This window comes from Muscardinus avellanarius, assembly GCF_963383645.1.
Source record: "Muscardinus avellanarius genome assembly, chromosome: 13".
NCBI lineage: Eukaryota > Metazoa > Chordata > Mammalia > Rodentia > Gliridae > Muscardinus > Muscardinus avellanarius.
The window spans coordinates 60661827-60683279 of NC_137799.1; the positions used below are offsets into that span (position 1 = coordinate 60661827).

The 21453-nt window shown below is 37.0% G+C and overlaps 1 protein-coding gene across 1 annotated transcript in view; it reads right to left on the reverse strand.

Annotated features, from left to right (window-relative positions):
• Positions 1 to 423: 423 nt before the first annotated feature.
• Positions 424 to 21453, reverse strand: part of LURAP1L (leucine rich adaptor protein 1 like) — a gene marked incomplete at both ends in the record, with an annotated part of 46909 nt that continues 25879 nt past the window's right edge. Inside the window, one exon of the mRNA XM_080709107.1 lies at positions 424 to 798. Coding sequence (XP_080565233.1) covers positions 424 to 798 — 375 coding nt within the window. The remainder of the gene's footprint in view (positions 799 to 21453) is intronic.

Sequence of the window (21453 nt, forward strand, 5' to 3'; positions counted from 1 at the left end):
TCTTCCAGAAGATAAAATATTTTATCATTTAAGAACACAACAACAAAATAAATAGTTATCAGACTTTGGTTTATTGTAAAATTTAGCAAAGTATTTATTGTAATCCCTGACCCCTTGCTCTGGAAAAAAAAAGCAAAACCATAATTATTGCTTATTCTTTTCTCCCTACTTTGTTTGTGCTACTGTAAAAGAAGGGAGGAAAGTTATTGTAATAAATAAAAATAGAGACGCAACAGAGAAAAATAAATCAGTTTAAATGAGAAATATTAGGAGCAACAGAATATCATTAAGCAGTTTTAAAAATAAGCTTCTATTAAAAGGTTGCCATATTAAAAAAAATCACAGCAAAAATATAGCAGCGAAGAAGAAAGATACATACATACAAGTTAATTGCACACCAGTCCCATGCAAAAAACTGCATTATTAGCTAAAGCAGTAGTACTCAGAATCCAGTTTAGGGTGTTTGTGCATGGCCTGTGAGTCCTCTATTATGGACCCATCACTGAACTGGTCCAAGTCTGAAGGGGTCTGATGGCCTGGGACATCGTCTGCCAAAGTGTCCAGATAGCTGCCCACTGAAATTCCATCCAGCCCATCACTGCCATCATGTAAGCTGTTGTAGCTGCCGTGTAAGGAGGTGCTCTGACTCTCCAGTAAACTGCAGAGGCTGCCGCTGAGGCTGCTACCTCGGCTGGTGATGGTGGCCTTCTCGTCAATTATCCACTTGATGGACTCGATGCTCTCATTGATATGGAGCAGCTGGCGCATGAGCCTGACATCGATAGCTCGAAGGTTAACCTAGGGGAAAAAAGAAAAAAAAAGTGCCGGTGATTTTATATCCTCATAAAATTTCCTTAAGTCATTTGGATCCACAATTTTAAATTCACAGAATAAAACAGAAGTTTTCTTGATCTCAGGACCGCTTTGGAAATTGGTGACCAATGGTAGGAATCATCACGAAAAAATTTAATTCCTGCCAAATTTATCAGGATCTGAAATGGTCAAACTCGTACTGAATATCTGACCCTAACCAAGCTACCCCAAATGATCATATTGAATTGCAAGTTCTCTGTTAAGAAATGTATTCTGTTTCTGGCCTCATCAAGAGTTTCTCCACATATATATTCAGACATGTGTGTGGATCCTGAGAGATGAAGAGAAGAGGAAATAGTAAAAATTCATCAGCATTATAGATGTCCATATTGAATGATAATGTACCAGGCATCATTATAAAGCTCAGCATTCAATAGTAAAATCTAATAATACTGTATTATAGGCATTATTGTTTTTAATCCTCACTTTTCAGATAATCAAAATAAAACAATCTACTGAAAAGAGTTAAGATTAACAAAAGGCCTATGCTGTTTACCGACTATATTAACATGAACAATGCTTTTACTTTTAAGAAGAAAAAAATTGCTCTAATATTTTTTAATTCAAAAAGTTCTGATAATCTTTGATGATTCAACACAAAGTATATAAATATTTCTGTAGCTCTGATTATTTATTTCAGATATGCTAGTGGGTACCGTGATCAAAACTCGAATATGAGAAAGCTCTAGAATTCCCCTAAGAGCCATCTAAGTGTGTGGTCCTTTTGACAATTCTAAGTTATTTTAGAGAAATCTGTTTCCATAGCCACAACTCAGGATAGATGTCTTTGTCCTACAGTTGAAATGGAACATTTTGTAACATTAAGAGTACAGTGGCCTAAGGAAGTATATGGTTGTAAGAACTCTTATGAATGTCCCTGTTCTTGTTGGAAATAAAAAGAGGTGGATCTTATGAAGATCCCAGTGCCTGGACTGAGAGACAGGGACATTTGTGGCCAGTAGAGGTCCTACTTACATTCTATGTGGTTTTAAAATGAATTCCTGTAACTTCATCAGGGTTAAAACTCAAAAGGCTGGGCCATGCCAATTCTCTCTTTAAGATCCAAGGCTGATTCAGATTTGTGGGTTTATAGAATTATCAAAGGCGCTCATTCTTGAACGAGTCAAGCCACAAGAAGAAAAGGAGCCCATTGTGTTCAAAAGCATGCATTCACGTAAAAGTATTTCCTGGTGAAGAGTTAATCCATAACTGAAGGTGAACTTTGGATTGAGTGAACATGATGAACAAACATTAGGAGAGATGAAATTCTCACTAATGACTCCAATAGATGTGAGATTACAGATCTCAAAAAAAAAAAATCCAAATCTAAGCATAAATAAAAGCAGCATAAAGTACACTTTTAAAAAACTTAAATGTGATGGGATAAGAAGTGGCCTCAGTGATTGTCTCATCTCCTATGAGAAAAGCATTAAGAATTAATTGCCTAAAGAATAACAATAAAAATAAATTTTCTCTATGGTATTCATGAACAGAAGAATGTTAGAATGTTAAGAAACTTAGCAAGCCTTGGGATAGTTCTTAGTTTATGACGGTGCCTCTAGGACTGTGCTGGGGAAGGTTTTCCAGCAGCCATCATTTTCAGATTCACCCACACACTCCAGGTACCATCAAAATACTGTTCAAGTTGCACATAATACAAATACTTACAAATCTCCAGCAATGTGCTTAGGACTACCACAGAGCATAGGAAATAAATATGTGTCAAATGCAAAATTTTTGAGCATACATCTGTAGTTGATAAGCCTTGCTGTGCCCATTATAGGCCTGGTACAATAGCAATCTGACCATTTCTCAACAGCTCCCCAAATGAACCACAGCTGCTTAGGTTCACATCTCCACTCTCTCCCATGAAAATTCTTCAGCCAGTCTCAGCTCTGAGCACGCCCCCAGAAGTCCCCTCGCGTAAAATACTTTCTTCTTATTCTTTCCAAATCCTCCACACTTTTTCAGCCCCACTTCTTCAAGCAGTGCTTACTGACAAGCCTTCTTTGCTGGTCCATTTAACCACTACATTTCTTTCAGATTGTAATTTAAAATGCAGGTTACCATCTTATACTCCTATCAATCATTACATCTTTTAGCCTTTCTCTAAAGAAAAGAGTATCTTGCATTTCTTCCAAATCTTAAGGTCTGTCCTAGGCACTGATTAAGCTTTTGAAATTGTCCTCATTTTATCATCTGTGAAAGTTTAGTCTTTTATAAAAAATAATTATTACAAGTCCCCAGAAACTGCGTTAACTCTTGGGGTTAAGTGTGCTTAGAGCAGTTTTCTGTCATCAATTTTTGTTTTACTTACACTGTAGCTACATCTATTATAAGTTTTTTGTTGTTTTATTGATCCATAAGAATAAAAGAAGAGTGAGGCTATGAAGCAACAAAAGCTTCCTTTGGCCATGAAATAACATATTTAAATGAGAAAATCTCTTGCTTCTGAAGGCAAAGCATTCACAGGCCATTGAACCATTGTTGGGAGGAAGGGGGATGATGAAATAAAATCAGTTAGAATGTGTTGATCTGGCTGATAATGATTATAGATTTGTCTAACCCCATGTCCTCTGGGAAGAGTAAACAGCCTTCCTCCCTGGGAGTGCTGGATGTGGTGGTTCACATGGCTGCTTGCCTACTATCTCACTCTCCAGGTATGGAGCACAGAGTGCCCTCACCTGCTGTACAGGGCTTTCTCCAAGAACTAAGATGCAGTTATTTAACTGATGAAAGCGTGAACAATCCACCAAAGACTTAAACCACAAGTTGCTTCTGTTTCCAGTCTCTGTCCCACCTTTTCACAGTGTTACTCATTTCGGTCTTTGTGAAGTTGGGCCATCAATTAAGAGTAGAGTGCCCTTGCACTGGTGGCATGAAACTTTGCGGTTTTTTCAGCAGGGGTCTTATGAGGTCCCTGAGGATATTGGGAATTGGAACCTTCTTCAGGATCTGAGCTTAAATGCTACCTCTTTGGAGAATCCATTCCTGGTTAATCACGGCATCTGATCCTAATGCCCAGTTTTATGTTATGCTTCAGTGTCTACTGTTTTCTTCATAATGTTGATGACTAGTTGAAATCCTTCTGCTTTTTAATTGTTTACTTTTTTTCTGTCCCTGCCCTACCTCTACTCCTGTGAGCTTGGAGGAGTTACAGAACACAGGGGACTTGGTCTGTTTGAGCCACCACTTTGTGTCAAGACCCAGAAAAGTATCTGAGATCTGTCTAACAGCCAAATTACCAACTTCAATCCAGACTAAGCCATCTGTCAAAAATCTGGGGTTCTGCAATGGGCCAGCAATACGTGGCTGAAGAGGGAGGAAAGCAGTAGTTCAGGAAAGAACATTCCAGTATTGAAACATTCCCATCATACAACCCAATTTCTGTTCACTCACAGCATTTAGACACAAGCAACTAGTATAAGATTCTCCCTAGCTTCAATGTACAGAGTTCAAGATAGGATCTCTAAACGGAAGTGGACTTCAAGGCATGAGTCATACTCCAAACACTACTCTGTTTGCTCAGAGGTGATAATGGGTTCTACCACAGCACAGGTGTTCTGTAAATACTTGGTGAGATGACTGGAAGAACAGGAACAAACAAACAGGACACGTACTCCTCTCCCCAAAAGGTTTGGACTTCCCTTACCCACATCTGGTCCTTATAGTTTTTTCAACCTAACTCTCATGCTTCCAGAGTGTTGCATAGGAAGTATTTTATTAGCTGAAATTTTATGTCATTTTTTTAATAAGTGATGAATGGGGTCTTTGGGAGAATTTGAAATGAGTGAATACAGGTTATGAATTTGTATGATGGAATCCAGGAAAGAGTGTGGTCAAACTTTTGTGATCTTTGGGCAAACTGGTTCAGCATATAGGACTTCAGTTTCCTTATGAGGTATGATCAAAGAAATAAGGCATTAAGTAAAAAGGAGATGAATTGGGAAGGAAAGGGAAAGTACAGTTTTTAAATCTAGAAACTTTATGATCCTTAACCTTACCTTACAGAGTCTGGGCTCTTTCTTAGACAAAAGCCATTAATATGCCACATTTTAATTATAATAGCCCATCTGGCCTGTCCTTTTCTTATGTCCTTAACAAGCTAGGCCTACACTTTTTAGTCCTAATGAAAAATTTTTACATATGAACTTCTGGGATTCTTGACAAGCCAAAAAAAAAAAAATCTCCAAAAAAATTCTCACATTTGTCAAACCTAGCACTCTGTCTTCATATCTCAATTTCTTGGAATCCTTGGCAAAGAAAAAAATTCCAAAGAAGTCTTACCTTCTGTCAAATCCAGGCATCACCCAACACCCACCAATGAAACCCACTCCATGTTACCTCACCCCTTCAACGTGCCCCCTGCTACCTCTTCTAGTAGTCTCATATAAGAAAAGGATTGGCAAAAACCTCAAGGGCCTCTCACACCCTTGAGGAGGCCTGTGTTATCCCTTGAATGTGTATCCCCACTTTTCCTTAATAAAACTTGCCTTTGTCTGAGTAGCATGTGCTGGAATTATTTTTGACACAAGATCCAAGGACCTCGAAGGTCCTGAGGTGAATTTCTCATTCCCAAACCTGGGACCTCCTCAGGACTCTCCAGAGATGATTGTATTTTCCCATAACACTTATGCATGAAGAAAAACCATGATTTAAATTTGAGCTGTAATAAACCAGAGGGCTCAATGAAGATGGTGAGGCTGTTCTATGAACAAAGATAAATTCTGCTCAGTGAAGAGTAAATTCAACTCAGGAGCTCACTACATATACTGTCTGCATTTCATAATGAGGTTTGATATTGGATATTATTTGAGAAGATTCAACAGATGAGATAATCTTAGGATTTCCTTATATTCTGACATATTCTCTGATACTTTGTTTTTCCTGTGGATATTTGATTACTAAATTATTTCTGCTATAAGAAAATTACTCATACTTTTAGGAGACAGAAAAATCAATTTTGCTGACCAATAGTTTCAAGAAAAGATGTAGATAGTGGAATATTTTGGCAAAAGCTAGAAGTTGGCGCTCTGTGTGAATTTTAATGACCTTATCAGAAATTATTTGGTAATAATAATAATTTGTGCTCTCACTATTGGGTTTAAATAAAAGACATGTTTGTGATCCAAGACAAACATGCATATCATCTTTAATATGTCTATAAATTAACTGAAAATATGCACATGACCTACTGAATGTATCTTCCAAATAGGGACATTTTTTCACTCTCTCTTGTTATACTGGAGACTTGGCTAGCACTATGTAATAATAACTCTCATAATATCTTCTCCCATTATTTTTTATCCTTATATTATAAATATAAACTAAACAGATAAAAGCAAGACATCCCCCAGTTATGCATTTCTACTACAAAATTCACAGGATCTATGGTATAAATTCTAAGTGTCCTGAAAATTGTATTATGAATTAGAAGAAAGAAAGATTTCTTTGCAAGTCTATAATAAAGTAAATGAAGATAGGGGAAAAGATTAGATTTGCCTCTTACTGTGACATTTTAACTCTAGTTTCTGATTAGGAGAAACCAGCAATTATTTTCTTTTAGTGTTTATTTTCTACTTTGTAGTTAGGGAGAGTCTAATTATGTCAGGATCTCTTTTCTGGACATATGTACTTCCCACTTTTCTAATCATACCTAATATATATATTTCAAAGCATCTATATAAACTGTAAAGATGCTTGTAATACTATTTTTCCCAGTTTACTTGCTCTTCTTTCCCATAACCTCCTCATGGCCAAATCTGCTTCCTCTCCAAATTCAATACATCCTCAATTTGATGATCACAGAAGATTTTCTGTCTACCCATCCTGAAAATTTCTGGCAGTTTTAGTAATAGCTATATTTACAAAGCACTCCTCTGGTGTCTCGGAGGATCCATAAGGATATTATCATCTTTCTGCAGTAGGAGAGCCATTATACAACATTTCTACCTACTGCTTTTGATTTGGAATCTTTGGGAGAAAAGCCTGCAGCCATATACAAGTCAGCCCTCCTCCTTTTGGAAAACTTTCCTTTGCTATCTCAGTCGGTTTAAAGTTTACAGCAAAATGTCTTTCAAATTGGACAACAGAGGATTCCATTTTTATATCAGTCAGCTTTGTCTTCCTCCATTGGTGTTGTTTATAGGTGAAATCGAGCAATAACTAAAATAGTTTGCTCTTTCCCCAAAACTATATAGAAGAGTAATTTCCTCAAAGACTAAATTACACACATAAAACTACTGTCAGCAGCACAGCTCACTGATGGATGTTGTTTTGAACACATAGAAAGCCGCATCTGCTTTATTAGAAAGGGGCCCATACTCCCCTGAATTTTAAACCCAATTTCCTGCCACCAGGCCTATTCCTGAGTTCCATAAGTCTTTGGATTATTAAAGTAAGACATGCAGATTTTTAATCTCATCTATGAGGTTCTAGGTTGACTTTTTTCTTAGATACCTATAATGCTAATTCTATATTCTAATACAGTAAAAGTTAGTTCCCTGAGTGCTTCAAGAAGCATATGCAGCTGGGCGTGGTGGCGCACGCTTGTAATCCCCGTGCTTGGGAGGCAGAGACAGGAGGATCGCGCAGGTTCGAAGCCAGCCGCACTGGCGTAAGAGACCCTGTTTCCAAAAATAAAATAGGTCTGGGAGTGTAGCCCGGAGATAGACAGGCTTCCAGGAACCCCAGTACCACAAAAAAAAAGAGATGCATATGCAAAGTATAACTGAGGCTAATGTGATAGACTATGAATCTCCTGAACTGAGATTCACTTAGGATGTTATAACAAAAATGTGGACTCCCCAAGTTCATAGCTGGGACCTAATAGGTGTAGAACACAGAGCAGATAATTGTGTCCACTGATTCACCGTAAGTATTCTGCATGTACATATTTCCAATTAAGAACTTAAAGTAGAGTCGGGAGGCTGAGAGAGGAGAATTGCAGGTTCATGGCCAGCCTCAGCTGCTCAGTGAGGCCCTCTGGAACTTAATGAGTGGTACTTAAAAAAAAAAAAGGAAAAACATAGGGCTGGAGGTTTAGGTTGGTGGCAGAATGGCCCTAGATTCCGTTCTTAGTAATGCAAAAGAAAAAAAATTAAAGTAGTACTTTCACATGGAAGACGAGGGCATGATAATATGCTTCTCGCGGATCTGTAGTGGCCACATTTACTTTGTAAGGAAAGGTTTCAGGGTAATATGTTGATTATATATTCACCAACCAGATCCTGAGGAAGAATATATATACACATATGCGCACATACTTATATACTGTGTTAATGAGCTTTCTGTCACTGTGACAAAATACCTGTCCAGTAGGAGATAACTGAATTGCAAGAAACACTGACCATTGCATTTGCTAAAAAGTAACTGAGCTGGGCTTGGTGGCACATGCTTGTAATCCCAGTACTTGGGAGGCTGAGACAAGTGCATCACGAGTTCAAGCCAGTCTCAGCAATTTAGCAAGGTTCTCAGCAACCTAGTGAGGCCCTGTTTCCAGATAAGATATTAAATCAGTCTGGGGGTATAACTTGAAGGTAAAATGTCTCTGGGTTCAATCCCCAGTGCCAAAAAAAAAAATGTAACCAAGAAGCAAATAAAGTTAAGTGAGAAAGCAGCTCTGCAATAGAATTAAGCTTTAGGGCCCTGCTCCAAGAATAGGGATCTCTAATCTTGACCAGTAGACGGATAATCTAGAAATTTTATTATAATTCAGATTTTGATGCCTACTTCCATTACTTCTTTGCATTTCTAACAAGTTTCCAACTGACAACCAATTGGATAGGCAGCCTCTAAAATATCTCCCAGTTACCTTCTTCTCTTGATATTTATATCTTCATGTAGTCTCCTGCTTTTCATTGCAGACTGACTCTTTTGATTCATTTCTTTTTAAAAAACTTATAATTTTTTATTGGTGCATGATAGTCTCACATCATAATGTGGATCATGTTGACAGGGCATATATTCACATAGTATTTGGTGTCCCCCCACTTCCCCTTTTCCCTCTCTCCCAATACTGACTGTCCAGGTTAACAATGTTATATTCACATGTATACACACATTCAAATGTAGTTTTTCCATTCATAAACATCAACCTTCTTCCTCCCCTACCCTTTCTTTCTGGCTTTGCTGAGGTTTCCCCTCCATTATCTGGAGTTCCTCTGGTATCCCAAATACTCACTAGCTTGAGCATATTAGAGAAAACCTATGTCCCTTCTCTTTCTGTGCTTGGCTAATCTCACTTAACATAATGTTCTCTAGGTCTTTCCATCTTCTTGTGAATGACATGATTTTGTTCTTTTTTATAGCTGAGTAGAATCCCATTGTGTGTATTTCCCATAATTTTGCAATCCATTCATCTGTTGATGTAGACCTAGCTTGGTTTTATATTTTGACTATTGCGAATTGTGCTGTTATGAACATATTAATTCCTTTGTCAAGAACATAATATGGCAAAAGTGATGGGATGCCACTTCTGAAAAAGATTAAAATAAGACTGTAGGTTCTGTCTGGTTTTCTGTCTGTCTGTCTGTCTGTCTGTCTGTCTGTCTGTCTGTCTCTCTTTCTCTCTGTCTTCCTCTCTTTCTTTAGCCCCCACCCTATTCTTTCTCTGGGAAGACAACCCACATACTGTGAACTACCCTACTGCAAGATCCATATGGTAAGAAACCAAATCTCCACGCAACGGCTAGGAAGGAAAACAACCCACAATCTGTAACTGGGCACTAAAGTGAGCTTGAAAGTAGATAGATGGATCCTCCCTGAATTGGGCCTTGAGGTGACTCCAGTACCAACTGGCACTTCTGTACCTAGACTTCTGACTCAGAGCAGGTGTGAAATAATATATACTTATTGTTCCAGGTGGCTAAATTTTGTGGTCCTTGTTACACAGCATGAATAGCTAATACAGTAATACTATTGCTAAATTGATTACATTATGACTTTGTAAGGGCCTAAAGATGTTCTCCTAGATAATTTACAGTGGTGTATCCTAGACTACTGTGTCTTTGGAATGCTACTCTTCTGATACATTGCATTGTACTTTGAAAACGGTCATAAATAAATAGTTAAGTATTTATTGATGGAAACAAAGAATGTTCAAAGGAAGTCAAGGTGGCTTCTTTTTCTTTCTTTTCTTTCTTTCTTTCTTTCTTTCTTTCTTTCTTTCTTTCTTTCTTTCTTTCTTTCATACTGCAGACTGAACCCAGGAACATTCTACATCTGAGCTATTTTATTTTTAAATTTTGAAACAGGGTCTCACTAGGTTGATGAGAGTCTTACTACTTGCTAAGTCTGTCCTAGAATCTGTGATTCTCCTGTCTCAACCTCCCAAGTACTGTGATTATAGGCATATGTCGCCATGGCTTCTTACACTGACAAGAAAATGAGAGATGATATGTTTGGTGATTGGTGATAAAAATGCTGCTTACAATGGATGTCATTTATAAATAATTTGAGGGTCATGAAATAGGCCTGATAAGCTACATTTAGATAATAACAGAACAAACCTGAAAAGTTTAGAACACACTAAGATATACTGATACTACTGTACTTTCAACATTCACAACTTTATTAAATTATAATCATGCTTTTAAAAATTTCTCATGTAATTTGAAAATCTTCTTTAACTTGACTTCAGTAGAGGCAGAAAGAAAAATAAGATGGGAATAAGAATTACATTTACTGAGTTGCCTCCTATGAGCCAGATTTTCCCTATAAATAAACTCATTTTCTTAAAAAAATGATCCTCTGTAAAATATTTATTTTGAATAGAAAAATATATATGAAGCATTGGTACTTTTTGCAATCTCTTATTTTGACTTGCTCTCAATAATTTGATTATTATAAATAATCAAATTATTATAAATTAAAATGCCTTTATGGTGTTAGGATCCATTTTTTTTGTATGATGCCTAAACACTGAATAAATATATACATTTGGGAACCTTTGGGTTGGACTCTCCAGATGCGAGAGTTTCTCTAGTGGTGAGCAGTGAGCTAATTCTCACTAACTGGAAGCAGTGATGTGCAGAGCAGCCAATAAGTACCATTTCTATATTCCAACACTCGATAACTCCCTTTCTAGTCTAATGATTTATTTAGTCTCTACTTTTAAAGATAGCTTTGGAAAAACGAAAATATCTGCCAATTTATTGTGCGCTTCCCATGTGTCATACATCTAGCTAGGTGCCTTCAATATTAACTTATCTAATACATTCAATGCCATTATCACAACAAATCTATGCTGAAACTGATTGCTATTCTCATTTTGTTTCTCGTCTGACATGGAAAAGGCTTGGAAGTGATTGCTTCTATCTTCTATGCAAGAAAAGAGCTGAACAAACTGAAAAATCCACAACTATTCTTAAAATAGAAAAGCTACATCACAGGGCAAATTGCAGCCCTGGAAGATGGCAGGACAATCAGAGAATCACAGCCTACTGGAAATGGAAGCCCAGAAGCAGAGGCCCCTGGTAGAGCCACTAGGGACACAATAAACTGCAACTGATACATTGCTGGGGGATCAGTGTGGACTCAGAGATCGTAAGTTAGAAAGGAGCCCATTTCAGGCGGACCTCCTTTCTTCCATGAGTTTTAACTCCAGAACCCCTGGTAGGTTCCATTATCCCATGTGTTTCTAGTAGAAGGAAAGAAGTTCTGAAATACACTCAGATCTCATGGTTTTCCTTAGCAACCCTGCCATTAAGGGAAACAGCCAATTCCAGGGACTAAAAGGCACAGTGTAATTCACATGTATTTATTAAAAGTGTCTGAGTAAATTTAGATATTTGTTGTAAACACTATCATATGTTCCTCAAAACAATGAGTGCTTATAGTTTGGAGTTTGGTTTTAGGAACCTTTTTTGGGGGGGATTACTAGAGGTTGAACACAGGGGCATTGTACTGCTAAGATTTTTTTAATTATTAATTTGAAACAGCGTCTCACTAAATTGCTTAGTGAGGCTGGCCTTGAACCTGTAATTCTCCTGTCTCAGCCTCTTAAGTACTGGAATTGCAGGTTTGTACCACCATACCTAGCTAGAAACATTTTTTTATGAAACTTTTCTTTTTTAAGGACATGCCAAAGTCACCACAAATCTCAGAAAAAACTTTTAGATTAGATAAGTAATCTTTGCTATCTGGCCAGATTACATAGAACAACATTTTTTTGCTTGTAAAAGCAAATTAAATTATTTTATACCAATTATTTGTTACAACATGAAAAAATAATTCAAATTTTATATTAATATATTTAGCATTAATTTATTTTCAATAGTCTTTGATATTTAACTTTTAATTAAATTATCAAAACTGAGTAAACTTTACTAACATGTTACATATTTCAATCATTTATTTTTGTAATTACTAACATATAATATAAATCAAATAAAAGTGGATTTTTTTTGCATGTTTACTGTTTTCCATATCAGTTCAAGTTGCTTTTATTATCTTTATTCACATTCTAGAACTAACAGACTTTTTAATTAAGAACAAAACCACTCTCCTCTTTATCTTAACTATGCTTTGGGGGTCTCCACAAGGGCCATTGGATGTTTGCCTTAGATGAAGATTGCTAGATGGCAACCATGCAGCAATCTTAGGTGATGAGTGAGAAAACAAAGAGAAGCATTTGCAAATCCAGGTGAGCTGGATTTAGGAAATAGGTTGTACTTGTCACAGTCTCACGGGTGTTAAGATGAAAAAAGAGAGAGAGAAGAAAGAAAGAGAAAGGAAGGAAGGGAGGGAGGGAGGGAGGAAGGAAGGAAGGAAGGAAGGAAGGAAGGAAGGAAGGAAGGAAGGAAGGAAGGAGAAAAATCTTCCAGGTGAACTGAACTCAGTATTTTTCCTAATGGACTAGTTTACCTCTGAATTTCTATTTCTATCACTACCCTTTTTATCCTGATGGTTTCTTCAGGAGTGGAATAAATCTTTAGCTGAAAATTTTATATTTGTATGTAATTTTTAACCTTTCTTTAAAATGTACTGGTTAGAGTCAACAAACAAAACCACAGACATAAATCTTAGAACTGATACAATCGCAGATGGGCTCAGTACAGTGTAGGCACTTAATCACAGCAGAGTTGCATTTTCAAACTCCTTTGTATCATCTGCATTCCTTCTAGCTGTTGCTAGACATTCAACTCCTTGTTAATCTTTATTGGTTCACTTCTTATATGGTATTCATTAAAAATATCACCCGAATTACATAAGACAAGGTCATACACTAAATTTCATTTTTCAAGTATGACAACATAAGCTTTGTCTTTCCAGTGGGAGCCACTATGAATTCCATGAGGAAGGACTGGATTTGGACTTTATTTCTAATGGATTTATGTCTCTGATGATCTGTGTCTGAAAATATAGATGGGAAAGAAATCTTAAAAACCACACCAAAGTGATTTTCCTATTCTCTTAACAACCAAAACAATATATATGTGACTTAATGTATGGGGTGGAGGTTTCTCCATACTCCAGGCAAGCAGCCATTCTGCAGTACACACCAGCTGGGTGTCCTCCAATTCAAATGAATTCTGATACTATCTTTCTGGAGATAGCATCATATCTTGCCAGTTAAGGGCCAAGTCTCCCACATCCTATGCCAAGCTCCAGGCTGTTTTACCTATGCTTCTGACCAACCAGCTACAAATCAGGGTTTCAACTTCCCTCTCTTTGAGTTGATTAATTTTCTAGAAAAACATAAGGATCTCAGGGAAATACTTCACTTACATTTATCAGTTTATTACAAAAAAAATGCTACAAAAGATTCATGAAGAGATTCATAGGGCAGGGCATGTGGGAAGAAGCATGGCCTCTCCAGGTGTGCCAAGCTCTAGGAATCTCCACATATGAACCACATATAAGTTCTCTGAACCCTGTCCTTTGAGGCTTTTATAGGGGCTTTACTACATAGGCATAACTGGTTAAATCCCTGGCTAATCTACCCTCATCCCTAACCAGAGTGAGGGTTTGAAAGTCCTAACCTAATTCTTTTTTTCTTTAATTGGTACATTGTATTCATACATCTGGATGGGATGCAAGATGGTGAAGACATACATATACATATCACTCAATTAGCCCTTACTCAGTTCCCACCCCATTTTCTTCCCCTCCCTCCTTCCCATGTTTGGGTTGATGATTGGCATTGATATCTTTGTTAAAGCACATCATGTGCATTAGAGAATTTCCCTAACCCTCTAATTCTGCACTGGTCCTGCCATGGTGACTAATCCGCATGCCAAAGCCACCTAGGGGATGCTAGCCATCAGTCAAATTCACAGCATTTGCTATTTTGGTGATTTCAAGGATTTTAGGAGTTGTATGCCAGAAAGCAGTGCATTATTTCATAACATCACACTGATTCAGCATATACCAAATATTAACTATTGTGGTGATGCAGTGCAAATAATCTTACTTCACTGTTTACATTTTATTCCTACAGCCTAATGATATATCTGGCACCACAGATTATGAATGACCAAAAATCTATATGCTTTTATTTTTTCCTTTAGAAATTGTCTTTTTTTTTTATTTTTATTTTTAAAGCTGGGCATGGTGGTGCAGGCTTGTAATCCCAGCATTCGGGAGGCTGAGACCAGAGGATCGTGGTTCATGGACACCCTCAGCTACTTAGTGAGGCCCTCTGCAACTCAGTGAGACCCTGTTTCAAAAGTAAAGAATAAAAAATAGGGAAGGGGGTGTAGCTTAGAGGTCGGATGCTCCTGGGTTCCATCCCCAGACCCGCAAAAAAAAAAAAAAAAAAAAAAAAAATTGTCTTTATTCATGTGACTGTTCTGAACAATTATATTTTATTTATTTATTTATTTATTTATTTATTTATTTAACCCTGGGGATTAAACCCAGTTGCATTCTATCTCTGAGCTACAACCCCAGCCTGATTTTATTTCTTATTTAGAAATAGGGTCTCACTAAGTTGCCGAGGGCCTGCTAAGTGGCCGAGGCTGGCTTCAAACCTGTGTTCCTCCTGTCTCAGCCTCCCAAGTACTGGGATTACAAGTATACACCACCACACTCAGCTACAAGTATATTTATTTTAAATGAAAATACATTAGTCAAGATGGCAATGCCTAAAATATATTCTTTATTCCAATTTAGTATTCACTTAGGTTTTCACTTGAATTGCAGACAGTTTCACCTGGACACGTGAGAGTGTGCACTTTTGAATGTGATGTAAATTGTCATGTTTACATCTGCACTGATTCAGTTCAAGCAAAAATAATATGCAAAAAACTTTAATTCAGAAATAATAGGAAATTTATTGCTTATTTTTCCCTATGGTCTCCTGTTACCCAACTACCCTTTTATTGTGTAGTTTAATGGGAATGGCAAGGCAACCTAAAACTGGTTTTCATCTTGGTTGCATCAGTAACATAACCTGTGATTTATAACACGTCTCCTTATGTCCTCATGCTTCCATTTTTCTGCCAGATGAGAATATTGGGGATCATCTTCAAAATTCCTTTGAGTCCTAAAATGCCTTGGCTTACTAACACAGCATGGGAGAAATACACGACAGCTTACAGTCCCCAAAGGGGAAAAAAAAAAAAAAAGGTAAGAGTCACCCATGTGCCCAATAGGACACATTTGGAATGGTCTCAGAGTTTGATTCTGGAAGATAACCATATTGGTATAAAAGGTATCATTAATATGGACTTTTCAAGATAGGGAAGTTTTCAAGATAGGAGAATGGATATGTTGGTGACAATCAAATCAAATGACAAAAAAGTTTACATAACCTCTTTCAGTGCAGTGATTCTACCCTGTCCAATAATGTTAATTTCTTTCTTTCTTTCTTTTTTTTTCATGTTTCTTGAAGATAATTTTTCTTTTTTTTTCTATTGGTGCACTGTATTCATACATCATAGTGGGATACAAACTTTTGTAGACATACATGCACACATCGCCCAGTCAGCCCCCACCCGATCCCCACCCCATTCCCTCCCCCTCCCTCCTTCCCATGCTTGGCTTAGTGGTTGACATCTAGTATTATAGCAATTTATCCAAAATTAAAAATGATAATCTCACATAACAGTTTCATTTGTCTGATACCAAGCTTTTGATGACTTAAAGATAACATTTCAATATTTCTTTTTACTTTCTTTCTTACCAGAGAATTTTTTTTTCTATTTTTTTAGGTGAAACTATCATATATTTATATATTTATTTTTCAGAAAAAAAATCTATCCTAATATGGAATATGGACTCTAGATACCCAAAACAATCTTGAAAAAGAACAAAGCTACAAGATATATATTTTCTGATTTCAAACCATATAAAGCTACAATAATTGAAACAGTGTAGTACTGTTCTAAAGGCAGATATATAAACCATTGGAGTTAAATACAAGCCTAGAGCTAAATTCTTCCCTATATTATCAAGTTATTTTTGACAAGGTTTCCACAAACATTTGGTGGTGGAAATAATAATCTTTTAACTAAATATTGTTGAAAAATAATAATTACATGGAAAAGAATAAAATTGGACCCGTACCTAATCCCATATACAAGTATTAACTCAAAATAGATAAAAGACCTAAATATAAATCTTAAGACTATAAACTTTTAGAAGAAAATCTGGGTCATAAAAACCTCACAACATTGAAATTGGCAGTGATTTCTTGGATATGATTTCAATGGCACAGGCAACAGAAGAGTATACAAACTCCCTAAAAAATAAAAAAAATATTGTATATCCAAAGACAATGTAAACAGAGTTAACAGTTACTAATAGAATTGGATAAAATATTTCCAAATGCTATATCTGAAGGTATATTAATATTCCAACTAGAAATCCTAAAAATTAACAACAATAAAGGTGAACAATACAATTTAGAGATAGGTAAAAGACTAACATAAATAATGAATCTCCACAGATAACCAATCTTAGTTGTCTGTTGGATGGAAAATCTTGTTTCTCTGGTTCTGGTGTGTGTTACCTATTTCTTCTTTGTAGTTAATCTCTTTGAGTATTTTCTCTAGTGCTGGTTTTGAAGACATAAATTCCTTCAGTTTCTGTTTGTCATGGAAGCTTCTTATTTTTCCATCTAATTTGATAGAAAGTTTTGCTGGGCAGGAAATTTTTGGCTGGAAGTTGTTTTCTTTCAGAGTTTGGAATATGTTACTCCAAGCCCTTCTGGCTCTTATGACTTGGTTTGGGAAATCTGGAGTGATTCTAATTGGTTTCCCTCTGAATGTCACTTGGCCCTTTGTTTTTGTTGCCTTTAAGATTCTCTGCTTGGCTTCCACATTGGTCATTTTGACAATTATGTGGCGTGGGGATCCTCTTCTCTGATCCTGTCTAAAGGGAGTTCTATAAGTTTCCTGGACCTGTGTATCAACCTCTTGCTCTATGTTTGGAAAATTTTCTGCTATTACTTCCTTGAGGAGATTGTTGATCCCTTTGGTATCACTTTCTTTTCCCTCCTCTATTCCAATTATTCTTAGGTTAGATCTCTTAAAATGAGCCCATTTTTCTTCAATGTCAGATTCCTGCTGTTGGATTTTTTTTTTTTTGTAGATTAGAAACTATGCATTCATTTTTGGAAGGATCATCTTCTAAGAGCGAGATTCTGTTCTCCATGTGGTCTAATCGGTTGTTTGTGCTTTGAATTGAGGCCTTTACTTCATTAATTGCATCCTTTATCTCTTTTTGGCTTTCTCTGAGTTCTTTTCGAAGTACCTCTATCATTTCTACAATTATTTTCCTGATTTGATCTTCTAGAAATCTCTGATTTTCTGTTTTATCGGGTTCTGATGTTGTGGGGTTGTGGGCATTCATTGCTCCAGTGTTATTCCTCTTTCCCATGATTTCGGAAGTTTGTGCCTTCTCTGGGTTCTTCTCTTGGGTCACTATGACTTCACTTAAGGTGCTCTGGATCTCGAGTCTGTAGTATCTCAGACCCCACTACTCCTTTACTGGGTAGTATCACAGAGTCTCCGACCCAGGGAGTCGATAGAGGCTGCTTTAAACTATGGGGGGTGCCAGGTTGCACGTTCTCCTATGGTGTGATATCTCTGCCACCACCACTCCCCCACTGGGTCAAGTCCCAGGGAGTACAGTACTGGGATTTCTCCTCTGTGGCCCGCAATTTGACTCACTGTTCTTGAGGTCACAGATGTAGCTGTACTGGATTCGTTGAATTTGGTGCTGCTGCCGCCGGTGACAATATCGTGCTGTTGCTACGCCCTCAGCTGTGAGGCTGGCTTATTTCTTCTTGGTTTTGAATTCCACTTGAGTCCTTGCAGGATGTGCTGAGCTCAGCCAATGGGAGCTTTAGATGTTCCCTGCGCTGAAAAATCCCGCCTGGCTGTTCCACAGCGGCTCACCTCGGCTTGCTGTAGCGGTCAGGTGAATTCGTCGCTGCCGCCGGCAGTATGGCGCTGCTGCCTAGTCCTCGGGCGTGAGGCCGGTGTATCTCCTCTGTGGCTCTGAGCTCTGTTCTCAGTCCGCTTTCTCTCCGGAGCCTGGTGATTTTTTTGTTTCTCTGGTGATGGTGTTTTCTGGCTATGAAAGGCGCTGATTTTGTGGTACTGGAGATTGGTTGTTAGCGGGGCTCTTAAGCCCCGCTTTTCTTGGTTGCCATCTTCCCGGAAGTCTCTTTCTTTCTTTCTTTTTTTTTTGGTGGTACTGGGGTTCCTGGAAATCCTTCTACTTCCGGGCTACACTCCCAGACCTATTTTTACATTTTTATTTGGAAACAGGGTCTCCTTAGCCAGCGCTCGCAGCTGGCTTCGAACCTACACGATCCTCCTGTCTCTGCCTCACAAGCGCGGGGATTACAAGCATGTGCTACCACGCCAGGCCTTAAAAATCCTAATTTCTAAGGTGACACAAGAATGAGTAATAAAGGTATGCTGAATAAGCAAATGAGTGAGAGAAAGGGAGAGTGGGTACATAGAGTATATATATTGTAATGCAGGAGAGAGTAAGTATGGATTCATTTTTGCTGAGGAAAGAAATCCTCTGTCAGTGAAATGAATGTGGATTGTTCATATCAAAAAGAACATTATCACTGGTGTCCAGAGTGAGGAAAATAGTCAAAGTTCCAAAGATGTGAACGTGCATTTTGTGCTTATAAGGTGGCAAGCTAACTAGAAGGGCCAGGGTCCTAGTGTGTGGTGAGAAGCAAAGGCAAAAATGGAATTTCTGGGCATGACATCAAGAGTCCAAAGTGATGAGCAAGGACAACCCTGAGAAATGGTGTGACAGTCCATTCTGTGAGCGAGCTCTCCACATTATCCTAAACAGAAACTCTTTTTTAAATAATTTCCACTTTTATGTCTAGTTTTTAATGGTTTCTTACTCTTTTTTCATATTTTTATTGGTGTGTTGTAATTATACATAATAGTGAGGCTCAAAGTGATACAGACATATGTGCATGCAGCACGTGGTCTATTTGCTTCTGCATTTCACCGCATTCTCCTCTTCTACCTCCTCCTACATGCACATTTTAGTGAGCTTGGAAGGGATATCTTCAGACATTACCACTCAACGTGTTGATTTACAGCTGTGCTGTAGGGTACTGACTGAGTTGCACTTACAAAAGCTTAGGGGTTTTTATTAGCAGCTCAGACCCATTCTTTTGTTGTTGTTGTTGTTCTAGGTAAAAAAGCACTTCTAACAACAACAAAAGATAACAGAGAAAAATAATTTGGTTTTAACAGGAAATTAGATGAGGACTACAGCTTAGATTGATACATACAGGCCACCTTTATTATATAAATCTCTTTCTGAAATGATTGCTAACTTTTCTAGTACTGAATTTTTTTAAAAAGTAAGTACTATTTCATTCCTCTGAGTCCAGAGAGACAGGTTCATTCTCAGAAAGAATCAAACTGGGAATACAAAAAGAGTTAATTTGTATATAAGAAGCATGGCTCTTTTCCGTTTCTCAGTCAAAGAAGAAATGAAGGAGAGTGCTTTTCAAGTATATGACACAGAAAGGCCCAGAGGGCTTGACTCCAAATTCTTATTCTGATCTCCCATTTCCTTCTCATAAACCCAGTCTTACTGTTCTTAAAATTCTCATGGCAAATATGTTCTTCCTCTTGCATTTTGAGTTGTTCTCACTATTTGGGGATATTCTTAAATATCTGTGAAGTTTGTTTATGTCTACTTGTTTTTAATGGATACAAAGGAACTTTGCTGCATGATTTTCAAATGCAGTAAAACTCACTGTTCCTAATTTTAATTTCTAAAAGTACTTTATGTTTTAAATGAATCCATTTTGAAGTGTTCTTAAAATAAGATTTCCCTGTTAAATCATATCCTCAAAACAATTTAGTAAAATTAGTTTAGGAAAAAACATTAAGTGACAAGTGATTTTAGAAGCACATGTTTACCATTAGGAAAAATATATACATGTATATATGAATTGGTACCCTAATATAAGAAACAAGAATACACATTCATAAGATATACTTTAAATAATTGCTAATCCACAAATACCCATGAGCAATTTTCTTAATATACTTAATCATATTTAAAGTAATATTCTAATTCTGGGCTACTTTAAAGAGTAGCTAGATCAAATTAGTTATAGTTGTGGAATGGTTAGATATTCTTGGGTTAATGAGGGTATGAGATTTTTAAGATAATTATTATAGATACCACATTCTCTCCTTATGCAACTCACTGGAAAAAATAGTTTTATACTAGAGATAAAAATTTTGATATTTATCAGTTTGTAAGTGCCCTAAATATTTTAGTTGATTTTATTCCTTAAAAATCAAAATTTACCCAGGCGTGGTGGTGCACGCTTGTAATCCCCATGCTTGGGAGGCAGAGACAGGAGGGTTGTGCAGGTTCTAAGCTAGCCGGGCTGGTTTAAGAGACTCTGTTTCCAAATAAAAATAAAGTATAAAATGGGTCTGGGAGTATAGCCCGGAGGTAGAAGGGTTTCCAGGAACCCCAGTACCACCAAAAAAAAAATCAAAATTTAATATATGCCTAGTAAAAATTGGAATAGGAGGCTTAAGTGTTTGTTTAGGCTTGGTAAAAGAGACTACCATACAGATATTATTTTTCCATAATAGAAATTACTAAAATATCAAATATACATGTAATCTTACAGAAAGAGTTCACTCAAAGCTTGCTCTAAATCTAAATTGAACTAAGGAATAAGTATTTTTTTCCTTTTGAGTCATTATGTTTGGGCATTATTATTATTAGTCATAGTAGTAGTAGAATTAGATAAACCCTTATGAAGTTCCAAATGTAAACAATGTGGTAAAATGGTAACCCCAACAGCTTAGGATCCTATTAAAAAAACAAGATTTTTCTCTCTAACAACTGGGATTAAAATGCTTTTTCTTCCCATTAATTAGTTCTTTGATATTTATCAGTTGGATACGTTACTTAACATTTTCTTTACATCAGTTTTCTAATACACAGAAAGATGTATATCATCTACTCAACAATGTTGTTGAGAGAACTGCATGAGAAAATGTGTGCAGGTATCATAGAGCCTGGCCTAACAGTACCCAATTAAATTTAGTTGTACCCTTTACTTTTAAAATGATTTAATATAGTCAAAAGGCACACAATAGTATTATGTCAAAT